General features: G+C 42.5%; 1 protein-coding gene across 3 annotated transcripts in view; it reads right to left on the bottom strand.

Moving 5' to 3' along the window:
- Positions 1-18,138, bottom strand: part of LOC140307624 (voltage-gated inwardly rectifying potassium channel KCNH7-like) — a 75,885-nt gene that overhangs the window by 39,100 nt on the left and 18,647 nt on the right. For 2 of the 3 annotated variants that reach the window (XM_072386627.1, XM_072386701.1), the window contains exons 3-5: positions 6,741-6,896; positions 1,849-2,328; positions 151-171 (exon numbers count right to left, since the gene is read on the bottom strand). In XM_072386627.1, the coding sequence (XP_072242728.1) occupies positions 151-171; positions 1,849-2,328; positions 6,741-6,896 (657 nt within the window). The remainder of the gene's footprint in view (positions 1-150; positions 172-1,848; positions 2,329-6,740; positions 6,897-18,138) is intronic. The other variant, XM_072386776.1, reaches the window with a different exon arrangement.

The following is an 18,138-nucleotide window of genomic DNA, read 5'->3' as shown; positions in this document are numbered from 1 at the left end:
TGTCAGTCATCCACCAAGGCATTTGCATTCAACATAAACCTTCATGTGGAAAACTCATGCAACAAGCAGGCTTTGTAGGTCAGATATGTATTATCCAGTAGGCGTGCCAAAATTCATGAGCTCAAGATGCAGCAGGCTGCTGTTGGTTACCTTTGATATTGCGGCCATTGTCTGTGATGGCAGCAACACGACGGAGGAAGAAAAAGAGAAGGGGAGTGGAGGTGAGAGAAGGATTCTGGTTTTCTGTGATGATAAATGGGTGCCAGCATTAAACAGCCACTACTGTCCCCACGAACAATTCATTACACTGAAGTAGACATATTACTGTGTCAGACACTGAGCTATTTGAATGAGAATTGCAGTTAGGCTGCATAGACTGATTGGCCTGGAGGAAGCAAGACCAGTGAGGGGTAAATCAGCCCTCAACTAAATGAGGGCAAATATGTTAATAAGTAATTCAAACTCCAGTGAAGATAGACGGAACACAATATAGTTAGTGAATCATTATAAAACTCATTTGGGAACTAGGACACCACTTTTTCCTTGAGATTTCGGTAAGCCATACAACCAAATTTACAATAAAAAATCTTTAATAATTGTATCTACAAAGGTGTCATATATCACATTTAGCTGTTAATAATATATGAACATCATTGTGGATGTATCTTAATCATTAGCTGCAACATCTTAGCATATGAAAAAATGCTCAAAAGCAGACATATCTGTAAAACTGAGGTGTTGGTATGACTTCTTCTTGGCTCACCATTACAATCTAAATGTAAATGTTCAAGTAGTCTTCCACTGGTGAATATATGAGTGTTTTAAATGTCTTCTTAATGGTAAAATTGTCACTGAGGCACTCCCCTGGCAAGAAGTGATTAAGTCAAAGCAATCAACACCAACTCAAGGGTAAAGATTGTGTTTCTCCTCTTCAGATAAGTTTTAGAGTAAAACAGAAACTGATAGAAATAAACATTAAAAACATGTCACTGCTTAATTAATGATGTGTCACAAACAAAAATACCTCTAAAAATTCAAGAAACGGCTAATATGCAGGTCTTCCTGGACACAAGTTTTCCTCGACTCGCACTTTATCGAACAAGTTAAAAGGTTTCACAAATAGTCTGTCACGAGTTTAAAAAGTTAGATTCACCATCTGTAACAGGACCAAACTCCTGGGATTTTAATAAGATAACACGGTCATTACATAACATTACATATTGGGGGCTGTAAAGCTGTCAGAGAAAAAGAGTTTGTCAGCTGGGGTCAAGCTGTGTGTGCCTTTGAGACTGTCTGCAAAGGTTCTGCCCATATCTAAATGGCATATTTGCACTTATTCATCTCACAACTTTTAATGGTTTTGTGCAAATTTATCAGGTTTAACCAATGTTGTTTACCAGTAATGTTTGAGGAAAAGAGAAATATGTCTCTGGAATAAAAAACGTTGTTAAACAGCGAAGGTATCCTACTGTAATTAAGCTGGTTTCCTATGTTAGTTTGTACTTGAGATTTGAGAAAATCTTCTCATTAATGAAACATCACCCTTTCACTCCCATTATTACAATACAGGTTCCCAATTAATGAATTAGATGCATACTAGTTTTGATAACAGAAAACCCTGCTCATACTGAGCTCAAAAGCATCATACCTCTTGAGCAGTTGAATGGGAAAACAAAGTGTACACACTCTGAAGAGAAAACAGCACAGTGACATAAGATAACATTGAAAAACCGGAGTAGAACAGCTTAAACTAGAACGTTACCCATACAATGGGTACAGTAAGATAAAACTGGCGCAGTACATCTTTGGAAAGTTTCAAAAGGTTACAGTAGAGCAGGAGATTCTTACCTTCACTGGAATGCCTGTCCCTGAAAGCTATCTTGGACTTGGACCCAAAGCCTTCAATGTCATGCACGGAGGAGGCTCTCCGAATACTGCTCATACTCTCTCTGGAGGCGGTTGGAGTAAGGCCCGGAATTGATGGAGCTGCAATAAGCGTGCCCTCTTGGCTCTGGCGTTGGGTCTGAGCGATGTCCTGATCAGGGTAAATCCGGTCCCAGGGGCCTTTGGGTGATGAGTGGTCCAAAGGCCCAGACACAGGGGTTGAGCAGTGGCTGGGGCCGATGAGGGCACGGGTGTCGTTGGCGTAAGAGGGACTGCAGCTCTCGCGGGTGGTGGGGAGTTGATAGTCGCGGGTAGCCACTGAGCCATCGCTGTGGCGAGGAGAGTCAACCATGACGACGTCAGGGTCCTCCTGGGGCAAAGACTGCTTGCTGATGCCCAGGAGAGGTAAGGCAGGGAGACGGAAGCGGAAGAATCTCCCTTTTCCTGATTGAAAAAGAAAGAAAAAGAAGAGCAATACATGCTATCATCACTCTCTGTTGTTTTGCTGTATCGTGTCTGCCTAACACCAATCGGATAATGATGACCATTACAGAATGATGGCTATTCTGGGAATGATGTACCTCGAGGCTATCGCATGTAAATATAAACTCTGATACAGTGGATAGCTAACTTGATTATTGCTCAGGGCTATTTGACTGTATAAAAACACTGTGTGGTGGTTTCTAATCAGCCAGCAAGATCAACATTAACCTCTCTGAACTTAAGTTTTCATGATGTGTTTTTACCAGAAGTTCCATAAAGTCTTTAGCCTTCCTCCTGATATGTTGCGCATGTTTGCCAATAGCACTAAAAAAAGCTGCTAATGCAGCTATTAAAACAAAAAAAACCCAACTTCTCTCAGATCAAGACAAATGCCCAGACTGCCTCAGGTGCGTTTTAAATCTTCAACTTCCTTCAATTATTCATGGAGGAGGACATTTGCCAAAATATTATAATGGCAGGGGTGCTTTGCGGAGTCCTGTATGGGATTGGGTTCAGGATTTTAATGAGTGATTGATAGCCCATTCGGTGGTGAGGGAGAATGCGATCTCAGATCGTTCTAACGGAATTTTACATAGGAAAAGTGAACAAGCATTTGTGTAAAGGATATGCTATATTCACACCAAAAGAGTGGAACGCCCATGGGTGTGTTCAGAAACACGATGTGTGGTAAATTAGAAAACACAATGAGTGTTTGATGCTTAGCAGGGAGCAACATGCAGCTTTATTTTCCTCACTCTTCTTCGTACTGAGGTGAGACTGACAGCGAGTTGAAAGGAGCTAAATTTAAACCTAACGCAGAATGTCTATTTGGGTAAGTGTAGCGAGTTAAAAATTAAGTCTCCAGCCAGCTACTGGGTTAGGGTTAGGGTTAGGGATCAGGAGAGTCAAAGCAGAATTGGAGGCTACGGTAGAAAGTGAAACTGTTCCCGTTTTGCAACCACCGTAGTATTACAAAACCAACACTTTTGCAAGTTAATCATGCAGAGTCAAACACCAAAATTATCTGCTGAAAAAGACATCTCGACAGAATGTTACAACACATGAATGCATTAACAATCTCAGAGTGCGACTTCTAATTATGGTGCCTGGAGGAAAAGCATATTCCATACACTACACACGTGTGAATTACCTCACGATTGGCTCACACATTTGTGGTATGGGCTAATAAAAGAAAAACTATGTGTAGCCTTCGCGCATTGTGATATTCAAATGGCTAAAGCTTTCAAAAAGATTTTCAACCTGTTATTGGGTTGTGTGCGAGTGTGTCTCTTCCCTCTTCAACCCTCTCCTTCGTTCCCTGCAGAAACTCACCAGCAGCTTTACACAACCAGTGGACGCACAGTGGGCCTTGTTGCTATGATACCAGAGAGTAATATTTGCATTGAATATTAATTGGGCCCTCAGATCCCCGGTTGGGGAGTGAAATGTCCTCCTGTAATGTGAGCGTGATTCAGATGTCATGGCAAAAGCACAAAGAGAAGAATAAACTTTCATCCTGTGGTAAAGACAGAACAAAAAACAACTTAGTGTCCTTTTGTTTCTGTCTTTTGTTCTCGCGTTTTGCTGTTAAATAGAAATAAAAGCAGTTGCTTTATGTTAATGTGCATTCTAAATGATTTGCATGCAGCATTATTTTGCCTTGAGGAACGTTTACCTGTGCTCCCAGTCCTCCAATTATTCACCAGCTCTGGAGAATAACACAGATAATTCTGCTTTCTCCCTACTTTGCCCTGCAATTATTTAAAAGAGAATATGAGGGTATTATTGCACGGAGCCTGATAGCAGTTGGTTTTAAATTTCAATGGATTTTTTTCTGATTGGACAGCTGCCAGCTCAGGGAGACCATGCCAGTGGAGCAAAAAAAAAAAAAAAAAAGAGGAAAGTAATGCAAGATAAAAATCCGTGACGAAATGTTTTCTGATGTGTTAATGTAACAGGAGGGTTGGGGAAATATCACAGCTGCACTTAAAAGCTTTTTTTTGCCTCTTCCTTACTTCTGGAACGTTATGGTTGATAACAAATGTGTCATAGCCAGATTTCGTTTTCACAAGACCAATTTCCCCGATAGCCACCCTGAATGTCTTCCTTTTGATTTCAACAACATAGATAAATTAATCGGATGCAATAGGTTACCAAATTGTACCAATTGTGGTAATTCAACAAAGTGATGAAGAGAATATTCTAAAAATTTGTTAAGATCTTTGAAAATCTCATTCTGCCTCACCTCTGGTATGACAGCAGAACCTGGAAGCTGTAAAACCAAGTGGCAACAAACTTTAACTTTAGGCCCAGAAACAACACTATTTCTTGCCTCAAATGTGTTCTGCAACCAATTATGACGTACAGATAAGGTGATGTAAGTGATAGATACATGTTCTCATGCTCAAGAGGAAGCAGACAACCCAGTCTAAAATCTAATTGGCTTGGAGGACTGGGGGGGGGAGTTCGACTTTAGCTGAAGTGCCTTTGGCTCAGAGTAAAAGGTTGAAAAAGACAAGAATGATAATCCGGTGAGAAATTTCAAGAAAAAGCTAAATGGAAAGGAGTAATAAATCAATAAAAAATGATGCAAAATAAAGAGATTGACATGAAAAAGAGACATACCCATACATCCATGTCTGATTGACTTTTCTAATTGGAGGAGCTGCTGCTGCCATCAAACTTTTCTTTTGTTTGTAAAACAGCGTCCATCTTCCAGAGGCACGATCAGCATCAACAATAATTTGAGATTCGAATAAATGATTTATTAGTAATCACAATCAGTATAACATGAGTATGGTTGAGTAAGTGGAGGAGACCTAAACGATAGATATATATTGTATATGCACCGTAAGCCAAAATCCCTGCAAAGATGTTGTTTCTGAACAACTCGAGAAGTCATTTCAGAAACTGCAGTTATGAAATGTTCTATAAGAGCAGAACAAACGGTCTGAGAGTTGACTTTTGTTGATAAACACTATTAATCTTTTTTACAAAACGATGGGACTTTGGAGCATATGTGGAGCCCATTTTAGTCTGGTTGTGCAAACTGTATAAATGCAGGAGTGAGTCAATCTCGAAGTGCATTATCTGGGTGTTACTTCAGTTCTGCTGAATCTAATTCAGGTGACCATTTAGTGTGTTGCTCACACACAGCGGGGAATCATCTGAGTCAAAGCTGCACTGTCAGTTAGAGGGGGGTGTTCCACAGTGACCGCTCTTGCTTACACACAGTCCATTCTGACTCTGTGACTACCTTCCTTGCCAACTGGGAGGCCGGTTAACCACGGATCAAGTTCAACCCCCCATTCAGCCCCCGTACTTTCACACATGACACCGGTGTGCTGAAGGTGCACCGGGCCATGCTTCAGAGTGACGTGTGAAAAAGGCCTATCTATTCTCTCTTGTAAATCCTGCTACTGCAGATTCTGCTCATAGGCAGAGAAAAGATGAACAGCACCGACTTTGACCTTGTAAGCAAATCTTGACGTCACCACCACATTTTTCAGGGATGCCCTCTGAGGTACTGAGATAAATCTGAGACCACTTTGCTGAATATATAAAAAAAAAACTGCTTTACTCATGAAGCAGAACTATTAGATCACTTAAAAATATGAAAAATGTAGTGATGCATACATAATGTTGCATACACATGCACCTTCAAACACTAACGGAAAAGTTTCTATATATATATACATCCACAGAACTCTGAAAACTCTTGCTTTTACTGTAAACTCAACACACAACACAACATGCCCCACGAGGCAGTGCAGCCTGTTAGCAGCCTTGTCCAATTACAGTCATCTAGAGGTGACCTCTGGTCCTCTGTGCTGCTGCTTTATATGTCACAGAGAGAATATGGGGAGAGAGTCTTCAAAGAAGGAGGAGGCATCAAGATTGTGTTCAAGTGCACCTCTGGGGAATGGCATTATACGCTATTACACCATCTACTCTGGATAGCTGAGTGCTCGACAGTGTTCGAGTAGTTCATCAGGCCATCCTGGCAGGGTGTGAGCTATAATTGGGCCAGACCTTTGAGATGATAGCAGGCAAACACATCAGTGTCTGCTAAAGGCTGGTGTCAACATGCCAAAGGAGCTGTCGAGCAAGGAATTCCTCCAGCTGCACTCATGATTACAGACAAATGCACAAGTCGCAGATTGCAAGGGATTTAGCATTTTGCCACAAAGGTGAGATGCCGAAGTGTAGCCCACTTGTTTAAGGGAAATATTTGTAACTGTTTATTGACCGAATGACATTTGCACAGCCAGAATTACAGGGCTGAATAAAAGCTTGCATTAAATGTGATCGATCCTGTTATCCTGCCAGCAACCTCCTCCTTCTCCTCGTGCCTTTTCTGTTTCTTTACTCACGTTGGTCAGCTTTGGAGGGTGAGGCGTGGTTGAGTCTCTCCAGCGAGTCACTGCTGCCTTCATCCAGGATGTAATCGAAGTTCAGGATGAACATCATGACCACTCCCTCTTCGTTCTTCACAGGGATGATGTGGGTGGTGCAGGGGAAGTTTGAACCTAACCAACAAAAGATCAAATCACAATTAGAAATGGCTAATGGACGATTTGTGTTCAGGTTCAGGTAAGCACACAGGCATGCTGCAATCTTTGTGTAGTCCTAAAATCATGAGCCTCATTAATCTTAAATGCAAAAACTCCTCTATTCACTGACCCAGAAAACAAAATGGTAAAAACTGATTCAAGACTTAAAAGTATAATATGATCCTGGAGCTTTCCATTAAAACTCTCTGACATTTAAATATCCTTCCCTGATTAAGCTGTGTGCAGAAAGGCCATGCAGAAAAATGGGGGTGAAAAGGTCACTAGGTCCACTGAGTCAAAAAGGTTCTGGAACTAAATGATTAAATGCATCTATTCCATCATACCCTGATTCTCAGTGAAAACACTGCAAATGGTATTTTAGATAAAGACTGTCCCATAACTACTTGCCAGAATGGGTTTAATGACGGCACAGGAGGTTTCGACCAGGACAAATACAGTAGAAAAATTATTTGTCAAGTTTCAAATAATAAATATAGACAACTCTGGGAGACGCTCCCTCTCACATTAGGCCCTAAGTCCTGCTGTCACCACAAAGCTATTTATAGCTCACCCAGCAGGCACCCAGCCCACAGCGTTTCTTTTATTGGGGGAGCACAGACATACTGCTGCACAAACACACTCAACCGCATCCCTTCTCTCATCACGTTGGGGCTGTGTGGGATACTGCAAACGCTGCCATGCAAGCATACGGTGGTGGGGCTCTAGCCTCCTTTAATTTGCTTGTCTTGTAATGTTGGGCTGCAGAAGTCCTGTCGTGAAGCATTACAAACTGACAATTTCACCAGGCCAGGTTTTGATTTATGTTTTGGGGGAGTTATGATTCTGCTGGGCTAAGCAGCCTGCTGCTCCTAATAGTACATCAGTGTCGCCATGAGTGGATCAAGCCATTATTTTCAGTTGAGGGTGGGAAGGAGATAGATAGCATCCAGCTCTTCCCACTTTAATAACAACACGCAAGAAGAAGCCCAAAGCCAAAGTGGCTGTGAGTCTTGAGCTTTCATTGTTTTCAGGCCTGGTATGAATGTACCATAGCTGGAGGAAATGTATTCTGCGTACACTAAATATAAACCTTTGAACAACAATGGAGGACTGTGCTAGTTAAAAGTTTTGTTCAGAATGTTTACTTCTGGTCTAATAATGTCCGATTCAATGATCTACTGTCAGTAAATGATCACGGACTTGAAGTCCTCCACGAGTGGAACCCTTCATCTGAGCATAACACAATTTGTTGTTACAATAATCCAAATAGTATTGGTGATGTTGAAGAGCATCCTATCATTCAATTCACTTTATTTGCAAATGAAAATCATCATGTCCACGTCTCCATGGAAACAAGAGAGCGCTCCGGAGAAAAGCAAACATTATTAGTTTCATCTGTCACCAACTTCAAGATATATCCTGAAATTAGATCTTAATCCATTTGTTTGTCGATGAACTCTGACAAAGTGAGAGAAATTTCCCCATCTGAACAGCCAACAAATGTGACGAGTCATCAAAGGGGACACGAAGCCGTGGAGCCACCATTGTGCAGCATCAAAAGGAGTCATTTCCTCCGGTTTGATATCAGGTGCAGCTCATACACAGATAAAAACTTTTGCTTAAGGAGGCGTTATTCACAAAGATAAATTGTTTCCTCCACTGTTAAATTTCATGGTTTGAGGGCGCACCGATGCACATTAGCTCATTTGCATTGACATGCCAAGCCACACAAATGCAAATATGATCCTTCCAAAGTCGCATTTGCACACACAAATGGCCTCACAAAAGCAAGCACATCCTTAACATGTGCACAAAGCGAAGGTTTTGTATGTTAGCGCAACTACAAAGTTTGTAATCATGAGGATCAACTCAGACAAGTTCTCTTTGAGATGCTCGGAGGAATTTGCTCCACGTTGAAAAACCGTGTGGATGTTTAAAGAGAAAGGATGCTAAAAACGAAATGTTAATTTCATTGCCATTTGTTCTCTTTACAGCGCTCGTTTTACATTGTGAGGCAGCTGGATTCTTGCGAGATCCCTGTCACGAGAGAATCCCTTTTGCCAAGCCCTGAGCTGTGTGCAAAGACGCATACAGTCCCACACAGTGTGCTATGGGCGCCGCCTGGAATGAGTCACGCATTTGGGACTTAAATGTTGTGAACTTGCTCTTGACTTGACGGGGGCAGTTGAAGGGCTGTAGATACCTGGATATTCAGCTCAACAACAGCCCCGAAGAGGAAACGCGACATCATGGACAGAGCATTTAACTGGTTGTTCAAGAAATACAAGTGTTTTTATTTAGCTACCTTTATTTCTTCGTAATTCATAGACTTGCTGCTGCGAGAGTAAAATTTCAAGGTGCAATTGCTGATAACGTGAATGGAGACAGGTGTTTTTATTGGTTGATCCCGTGTTCCTCCCCTTCACTTGTACTGAAATCAGAATGACTCAGTCCATTTGCAGCATACATGCATAGTTTGGACAGAAACAACAGGCTACAGATAGAGGACCTCTTGTACTTTAAATTCTTTACCCCTGTGGATGTTTGACACACATTGGGCAGCTACACATTTTGAATAACCTTATGACAGCACACAACAGCAGTGGCTCTTAAAGAGGTTAGCTTTGACACTTTCAGCATCAGTCATATAAAAACTTAAAAGGGAATTTCTTAATTTAATCCCACACAAAGTGCATCATGGAAGTCTTTTATTTCACCAACTGGCTCCACTCCATTGAGCTGATTGGTTGAAGCTGGCCCACAACAGGCAGTGATAGGCAGATGCTTCATCCAATCACCAGCATATAATTTTCTTTTTTAAAAAGCCTTTTCCCAAATCCACACTCAAAACTTCACCAAAGGAGCCTGCATAAACAAGTTTTCATTCATGAACACCAGAGAAAATGTGTGGACAGTTTGGAACTTGTACAAAGATGCTATTCACACATTTACTGCAAAGCCGGAGATTTGCTGTTGGGGCTTTGCTCTCACAACTTGAAATTATTACTCACTTTCAATAAATCTAATTTGCTGCTACAGTAACACAGTGTTTAACCTCCCTGATCATAATGAACAACTCATTTGGTGGCTTTTTTCCTTTTGCATCGTAGCATATCATCGTGCTTGTGCAGGTTACATAAACTCCAGACTTTCAGCACTCCAAGAGTCCATATTTCCTGTCTTGATGGAGCTAGTGGGCGTGCCAGGGTGCATTTTGTGCAAATGAGGAGACGAAAAAAATCACAGGCAGATCTGTGAGAAAAATGTTGTGTGTGGCTGTCTTAATAGACAGTAAGATTATGTTTTACTGACAGACTTCCTGAAGGCATGTGGATGAAAGAATCATGAACAACTGATATGGGGTTTGGTTCCCTCGGCATGCAGCCATTTCAGCACCATTGTCTCATCATCAGCAACATCCTCTTGCTCAGAGCAGAGCAGTGATCACATTTTGGAAAGAAATCTAGCCTGATGGAAACTGGACTTACCCTGTCTCACTGTAATATCAGGGGGCAGAAAGCTTCACTTCTTTTACGGATGAGGTTTAACACTTTCCTTCTTGATAAAACTTGAAATTAGTGCTAGCTGAGTGGAACCTGAACCATCCCTCAGCTATACTCCAATATGCCCAGGCTGCCGGGGGACCTGGCATGATGCACTCAGCACCTCCTTCTACTTTCTTCTCTCCCTCTTAATGCATTTGTACACCATTACTGCGCTTCACAAACTTCGTGGGTCCCCATATTTCTTGTATTTCTTGTTTTTCTGTCCTTGCAGGTACCTCTGATTTTGGAACTGTTTCTGATCTGCGGTTGCTGGAAAGCTCTTCTTCTTGGCCTTCCTCCCTGAGTCTGGTTCTGTTGGAGGTATCTTCCTGCCGAAAGGAATTTTTCCATCCCCCCGATGGGTGTCTTTTTGTAAAGTATGGTGTACGGTAAAAACAAATGAACTCAACAAAGTTGTGTATAATGTCTCTGTTACCTTAAAATTCCAGTTTTGTTTTATGCTAGGTGATGTGTAATTGGACTAATAGCCTAACAGCTAAGACTTAGAATCTAAGTCCTATTTTGGATGAGCAGTAATTCTGCAAAAGTGTCCTTTAAGGACAAGACTAATGTGCTTTTGTTACACTTCTATTCTGTGTGAAAGGACTAATGCGGAATCAGGGGTTGGAGATGATACTCTTCTGATTCGACTGTAAGCTGGCAGTGGAGGGTAGAGCATAATTGGAAAATGTGGATAAGGATGACAATTTTGTTGTGAGTCTTGTACCAAAAATCTTGGACTTACAATCTTCCTGTTCAGATTCTTCACAAGGTTACTCAGATTCACTTTCACCGATCTACTAGGTTGGGAAGGAGATTGGCAGTAGCAGGCTCTGTAAGAATGAATGACCAATCCAATCCACACAATCCACAGGACCACAGATTTATGAAACAGAAATTTAGCTTTATGTAAACATCTTGTTCAGTTCAGTAGGAATACCTTTAAAGTAAAATAGAGAACTCAAACATATCACAAAAATAATTTAAACAACCAAAATGGATGTAAAACAAACAATGAAATATTTCAACACCCCAAAATAAATTAAGAAAAGGAAAATAAATTGTGGTACCACTTCACCATTTACTGGTTTCCAACCTTCAGTTCCTGATGTCAATTTTAGTCAGTTTCTCTCGTGTATCTTGGCCAAAGAACAAAAAACAACCTGAGTCTCAGGTGGAGAAAAGTAGCAAAATAATTAAAAGGGTGGCTCTCAGGTGAACTTCCTTTTGTTTTTTTGTTCCTACCGCCCTCCTGGTACGGCAAACATCCACAACAGCAATGGCGTCCTGGACCACGATGGGGCAGTTCTTCTTCAACTGGCACAGACAGAATTGTCCCTCAAAAAAAAAAAAAAAAAAAAAAAAAAACAGTCTGCACACAAATATGCAGAACCTTTAGACTTCCACACTTCTTAAATGTCTTTTCCTCTAATGTCCTTGTTTTAAAACAAATAAATAAAGTAGCATTTTACTAGTTAACCCATACATGAATTAAATAATTCCCCTTTTTCTTCACAGATGGAATGAAACATGTGATTAATTGAATTATCATGTGCATATCCAGCTTTAAACAAACTATAAGCTTCAACATGAAAAATACACAGCATTTCGTAACACATACACTGAATGGCATTACTCTGCATCACTCGCAGTTGCAGTTACAGCAACGCTACTGTATATGCACGGTGCATAGCCGCCGGCCGCGGACTGAATTAGCAGGCCGGAAAGGAAAAAAAGTGCTAAACATTCATCACATCATCACAATACTCAATACAAACAGGTCTCAAGCATCATTGAACAACATTCATCTACTATTCTGACGGTTATTTATTTTCCAACGCATTGAACTGCAACTATAGTGCTAATTGAGCTAAGCTAACTCACCAGAATAGTTCGAAAAGTTTGAAGAGACACTCCAACTCCTTCGAGGTAGGTACTGGGTTATGGTTCACCATTAACAGCAGCTCTTTCCAAATGCCTACGGAAAACTCTTTTCCTCTGCTAATTAGAAAGCAGCGTGCTTCACGGCAGCATGGACTTTCTCCTGCCTTCTCCTTTTTCTCCCGGTCTTTCCTCTGTCCCACACCTTTGCTCTCACGAGAGCTGCAGGTGATATGTTCAGGACAAGCCCGAAATTTAAATTATCAGACGATGCTACGATGCATTCAAGGAACCCGATATTTCTGAGTGCTATAAATATAATCAGGGTTACACTCTCCCCCTCTAGACTGCACGAGTCCCTGCATGCATACATGCCCCTACAGGTGCAGATACTTGCGAAATAGCAGCTCCTAAAACCTGCAAGAACGAACTGATGGCCAAGGTTAAAGGCTCCCCCAGCTCATCATACTTGAGTTTCCGAGGCGGACGTCTCTCCCTGACAGAACGCCTGACATTTGTGTTCTCAGACTCCAGACTCTCAGATGCTACATTGTCAGTGTCTGTGACTACATGGTCTGTGGTGATGAGATCTGTGTTCTCTCTAACAGGTGAGATGTGTGTCATATCAGGTTCTGGAATATCAACAACAATATAGTCTGGGGCCCTACAGTGTGAAGTAGGATGTGTAACTGAACCACTACTCTCAGAGCAGACAAGAGGAGATCATGGGTAGGTCTCTCAGGTAAGTGTGCGGAGCTTTGGGGCACAAAAGAAGGGGTGTCTGGGTTTAATACCCTGGAACTTGGCTGAGGGTCATTGAAGCCTCCTTCCCTCTGTAGGAAAGGACCCCTAGTAATGATTTCTGGCACCCAGGTGTTAGGATACAAGTCATCCTCATCACTGTACGACTCGTCCTCCGGACCATCGGCATCCCCTTGCGTGTCTTTTGTTGTTTTGTACCTCAGTCTCATTTTCTTCGAAACGTCCGTGGAAGACTTTTGCTCTCTGATCTCTGTTACAGGTAGGAACCCGCATGGCAAAAGAAGATCTCTATGTAATGTATGGTGTGGCCCCTCTGTTTCAGGTTTGACTACATAAACAAGACTGTCTCTAATCCGTCTGACAACAACATGGATTTTCTGTTCCCACCGATCTGCCAGTTTGTGTTTCCCCCTGATATTCACGTTTCACACTAGGACCCCATCCCCTTCTAAGAGTTCAGCTGCCCCGACCTTCTTGTCAAACCTAGCCTTGTTTTTCCCTCCCATCTTCTGGGCATTTTAAGCAGCTAATGAGTAGCTCTCTTGTAGGCGTTGACGAAGGCCCTTGACATACTCTGAGTGAGTCTTGTGGTTCGCCATATCAGGGTGGATTCCCAGAACAAGATCAATTGGCAGTCTGGGCTGCCTACCAAACATAAGTTCATAAGGCGAATAGCCTGTTGTACTGTTCTTCGTGCAATTATATGCGTGGACCAAAGGTTTAACAAAATCCCTCCAATGGTATTTGTCTCTCTCTTCCAGGGTCCCTAGCATACCAAGGAGAGTCCGGTTAAACCGTTCCACTGGGTTTCCCCGGGGATGGTATGGGGTGGTGCGGACTTTGTCTGCTCCTATCAGTGTGCAGAGTTCTCTGATTGTCTTAGACTCAAAGTCCCTGCCCTGGTCGCTAAGCAGATGACCGGGGAACCCATAATGAACAATAAAGTTCTCCCATAAAGCCTTTGCAACAGTTCTGGCTTTCTGATCTCTAGTCGGCACTGCCACAGCAAATTTTGTAAAGTGGTCAGTGATCACTAAAATGTTTCTTGTGTCTCTATCATCCGGCTCAAGGGATAGATAATCCATACAAAGAAGTTCGAGCGGATAAGTAGCAGAAATGTTCTCCAAAGGCGCAGCCTTTTGAGGCACAGCCTTCCCTCTGAAACAGCGTTCACACTTTTGGCACTTTTCCTCAATGTCTCTGGCCATCCTTGGCCAGTAGAACCTGGCACGAGCAAGATGAAGTGCACGCTCAGAACCAAGATGCCCAACCTCATCATGCACTCCCTGCAGTGCCCTCTCTCTGAACTGTTCAGGTAAGACCAACTGATAGACCAGATTGCCTCGCTCAGACCACTTCCTGTACAGGACATCATCCCTGAGTTCAAGTTTTTTCCATTCCCTGAGAAGAAGTTTGACATCGGGATGTTCAAGGTTTGTCTCTTTGAAACTGGGTTTTACAGCTCTCCTCACAAAGGTGATGACACGTGAGAGAGATGGATCATTATTTTGAGCGTTACACCAGTCAGAGTTAATCATGGATGGTAAAGTGTCCTCACCGAAAACATCAGGCACTACAGAAGAGTCGACAACAAGAGACTCCGCAAGGATAGGTTGCTCTGAATGAGGGTGATGTTCATTTTTAAACATCATAAGATGACGTTGACATAATGCAGAGAACACTTCATGATCTATGTCATCTCTTGCTTCCATGAACCGTTTTTTCATGTCCTCTATTCTCTCCCTTTCTTTAGTGAAAGCTTCATCCTCAAGAGGCGGACCTTGAGGCCGCCGGGATAACCCGTCTGCATCGCGGTTGGCCTGCCCTGCTCTGTAAGGTGAAAGATGTGAGGGGGTTGTTGTCAGTAAGTACAAAACTTGATCCATAAAGGTAATCACTGAACTTCTCACAAACAGCCCATTTTAAGGCCAAAAATTCAAGTTTGTGCGTGGGATAGTTTCTCTCGCTCTTGGAAAGACCTCGACTGGCGTACGCGACAACTCTGAGCTTCCCCTCCTGCTCTTGATAGAGCGCTGCCCCCAACCCGTCACGACAAGCGTCAGTATGTACAACATAGGGCAGTTGTGGATTCGCAAAGGCAAGGATGGGTGCAGACGTCAATTTCTCGATCAGAATTCTGAAGGCATTCTCACACTCTGGGGTCCACTCCTCACCGAGCGGCGCATTAGGGCTCACAAGAGGCATGAAGCGCTCCCTCTTGTACACTTTCCCTCTCTTCTTCGGTGGATGGTAACCTGCTGTCAGGCTATTAAGAGGTTTGGCTATCTCACGAGAGCTGCAGGTGATATGTTCAGGACAAGCCCGAAATTTAAATTATCAGACGATGCTACGATGCATTCAAGGAACCCGATATTTCTGAGTGCTATAAATATAATCAGGGTTACATATGGTATAAATCTGGGGTCACGTCTCTGAGCATGTGCATGTCTATATGTGGATACATGCATCTGTGCATTCTGAAAATAAACTGCTTGGAATCTATCCTTTTCTATAATCCATAAGAGATAAGTGTTATACTCTAGAAAACATCAGACTTGTTTAGGCAATGTGAGAAAAAACAGGAGGCTGTTTCCCCACCTGACACATTTTGTGGTGGTGCATCGCTGAAGGATTATGACAAATGATAGTCAGATGTTTATAGAGTTTTAGGTGCACTCTTTCAAGAATGTTTTAATTTCCTGCAGGTCTGCAAAGCACACAGTCCCAATGACTGCCATCATGTGTGTAACAGCATTGTTCACCCTCACCAAACACCTTTGATGATCGTGTAAATGTGTTCGGCTTTCTGAATGAGCGCATCTAATCCTAAAAAACCTCTGTGGAGTGAAAACTTTGCGTATCCGCTGTGATCTTTACACCCCCCCACACACTTCACCGTCCGAGTGTACTCATTTATGTTTGTATTACTCTAGAAGACATAAAGAAGTGTGCGATGAGGCACAGTAGAATGAAACCATTTCAGAAAAAATCAATCTGTTAGTGTGATTTGTTTTACATTTCCTTCCCTTTCCCCATCATTTCCCATCATAACATCTTCTTTTCACTCCATCCGTATCCTTGCCTCTCATCCCTCATACTTTTGTGTTATCACACATTCTGTATTTGCCCACATTTGTTTACTTTTTCTATTATTTCACCCTATACCCCTGGTTTTCCCTTCAGTCCTAATATGCCAGCTCCCTGTCTGTTTCTGCCTTTCTCCCTGCGCAGGTTCTCTACAGACCACCTGATGTGTTGTGAGTGGACACATCAAACAGATCCCTGGTGCTGCTGCCGATGCAAATTTTCCTCTCACCAGTTGGCATATCCCAGCTCGGAGAAGGGTCAAAGCCAAACACACTCAACCACGTCCACACACAAGCATTTACATTTTTGGGTTGCACACTGGCACTAACACAGACAACCATCCACACAGGCATGCGTACACAAACACTAATGAGGCTCATACATCTCAGCATACTCCAAGGCAGCCAGAGACAGACACTGACTCACAAACACACACATAGTCACTCACACGCAGCCCGCCAGCAGCATTAATTAGCAGAATGTTCTCTGTCCAACTAAATCTAATAAGCAGGCGATGGAGCTGGTTTACACGGTGCAGTGTAATGAGAGAACGCACCTTTGAAAGGCAAAAAAAACAACTTAAGTCTGAGCATTTCTGACCTTCTCTCAATATTTATAGAAACTAGAAACGTGTGGAACAAAACAGAATCAAGCATTCCAATGCGATAAATCAGGTGTCACCTGTACTTCTTTAGCTGTGCCTTGTTTTGAGTGACTAAATCTTTCTGACTTTAAAAAAAAAAGAAAAAAAAAAGCAAACAGCCCGACTGCGTTCTTGTGCACACTCGAACATGAAGTCATGGGTGGATGAACCAAAACAGAAACACATTCTGTTCTTTTCTGGTCTTTGATCCGGAGAGGATGGCGGATAGAGGAAAATGCTGACTTGTGCTTCCTTTAGGAGGCAAAGAAACTCGAACTTTTGTAAGGTGAAAGTAAGTTGATAAACACAGAACTTCCAGTCATCCACCTATACAAGATCCTGGAGCCAAAAAGGACAGAATCCTATATATAACAACCTGATAAGCCTGCTACATTGGTAGGGCATTGTTGTGCTTGCCTGGTGTGTCAAGGTCAACCCTTAAGCCTGAGAGGAAATGTGGGACTTATCGATTTAAACATTTTCCGCTCGGCTTCATTTCCTCACTGATGCAGTTCAGCCTACCTGGATTAACGGGGGCTACCAGGTAATCTGTTGCTACACAGATGGCTCGGCAGGATGACTAAACAGTGTGGTACCAAGTACAGACGCAGAATGTGCCAAATCACAGCATGCTGAGGGGCTCTTTGATGTTTTCTGTCCAAAACTGCATTTAGTGTCATCTCTTTTGAGCACACCACTACCTCAGTACTGTGGGGATTTGGTCATCACACTGGTAAACCGAAAGATTAGCAAAGATTAGAAGAAAAAAATGGTAGGTATGCTCCTAAAAGCCCACATTGCATGTCTCTCCAGCATACAACTTGGGCAGCTGGTCCAACAAAAGATTATATGTGCAGACAGTCTGGTAAACGTGGCTACTTATGTGAGTTCATATTCATGTTCATATTCAGCATAATCCACATTTTTTCACCTTGAAGTTTGGACTGATGGCAGCACAACTGTTGGAGTTGAGGACAAAGTTCAGATCAGGACGCTCCTATATTGCACTGATACCTCAGTGGCCAACTGTTCCCACAGATTGTGCCTTAATTACAGAGCAATGCAATATACCACATGCACTGCATACACAAGCAGCCCAGCACATGACTATGAAATGACCTCCCTCTTCCCCTTAGCTCTCTCATCCTCTGCTTCTTGCAACTTCCCCACTCCCCATGTATTAATTACTCTATTGAGGTTATGCCAGTTCAACCTCATTTCTAACTTGAAGGCTTGACACTCCTCGGTGGTAAAGGTGATGCATCCCCCTCGGTTTAATTTCTTTCGACTGAATTAATTG

The sequence above is a fragment of the Leuresthes tenuis genome, unplaced genomic scaffold (genome assembly GCF_036924035.1).
Source record: "Leuresthes tenuis unplaced genomic scaffold, fLeuTen1.0.hap1 SCAF_1, whole genome shotgun sequence".
NCBI classification, from domain to species: Eukaryota; Metazoa; Chordata; class Actinopteri; order Atheriniformes; family Atherinopsidae; genus Leuresthes; species Leuresthes tenuis.
This window is presented reverse-complemented; position numbering and strand designations above follow the sequence as displayed.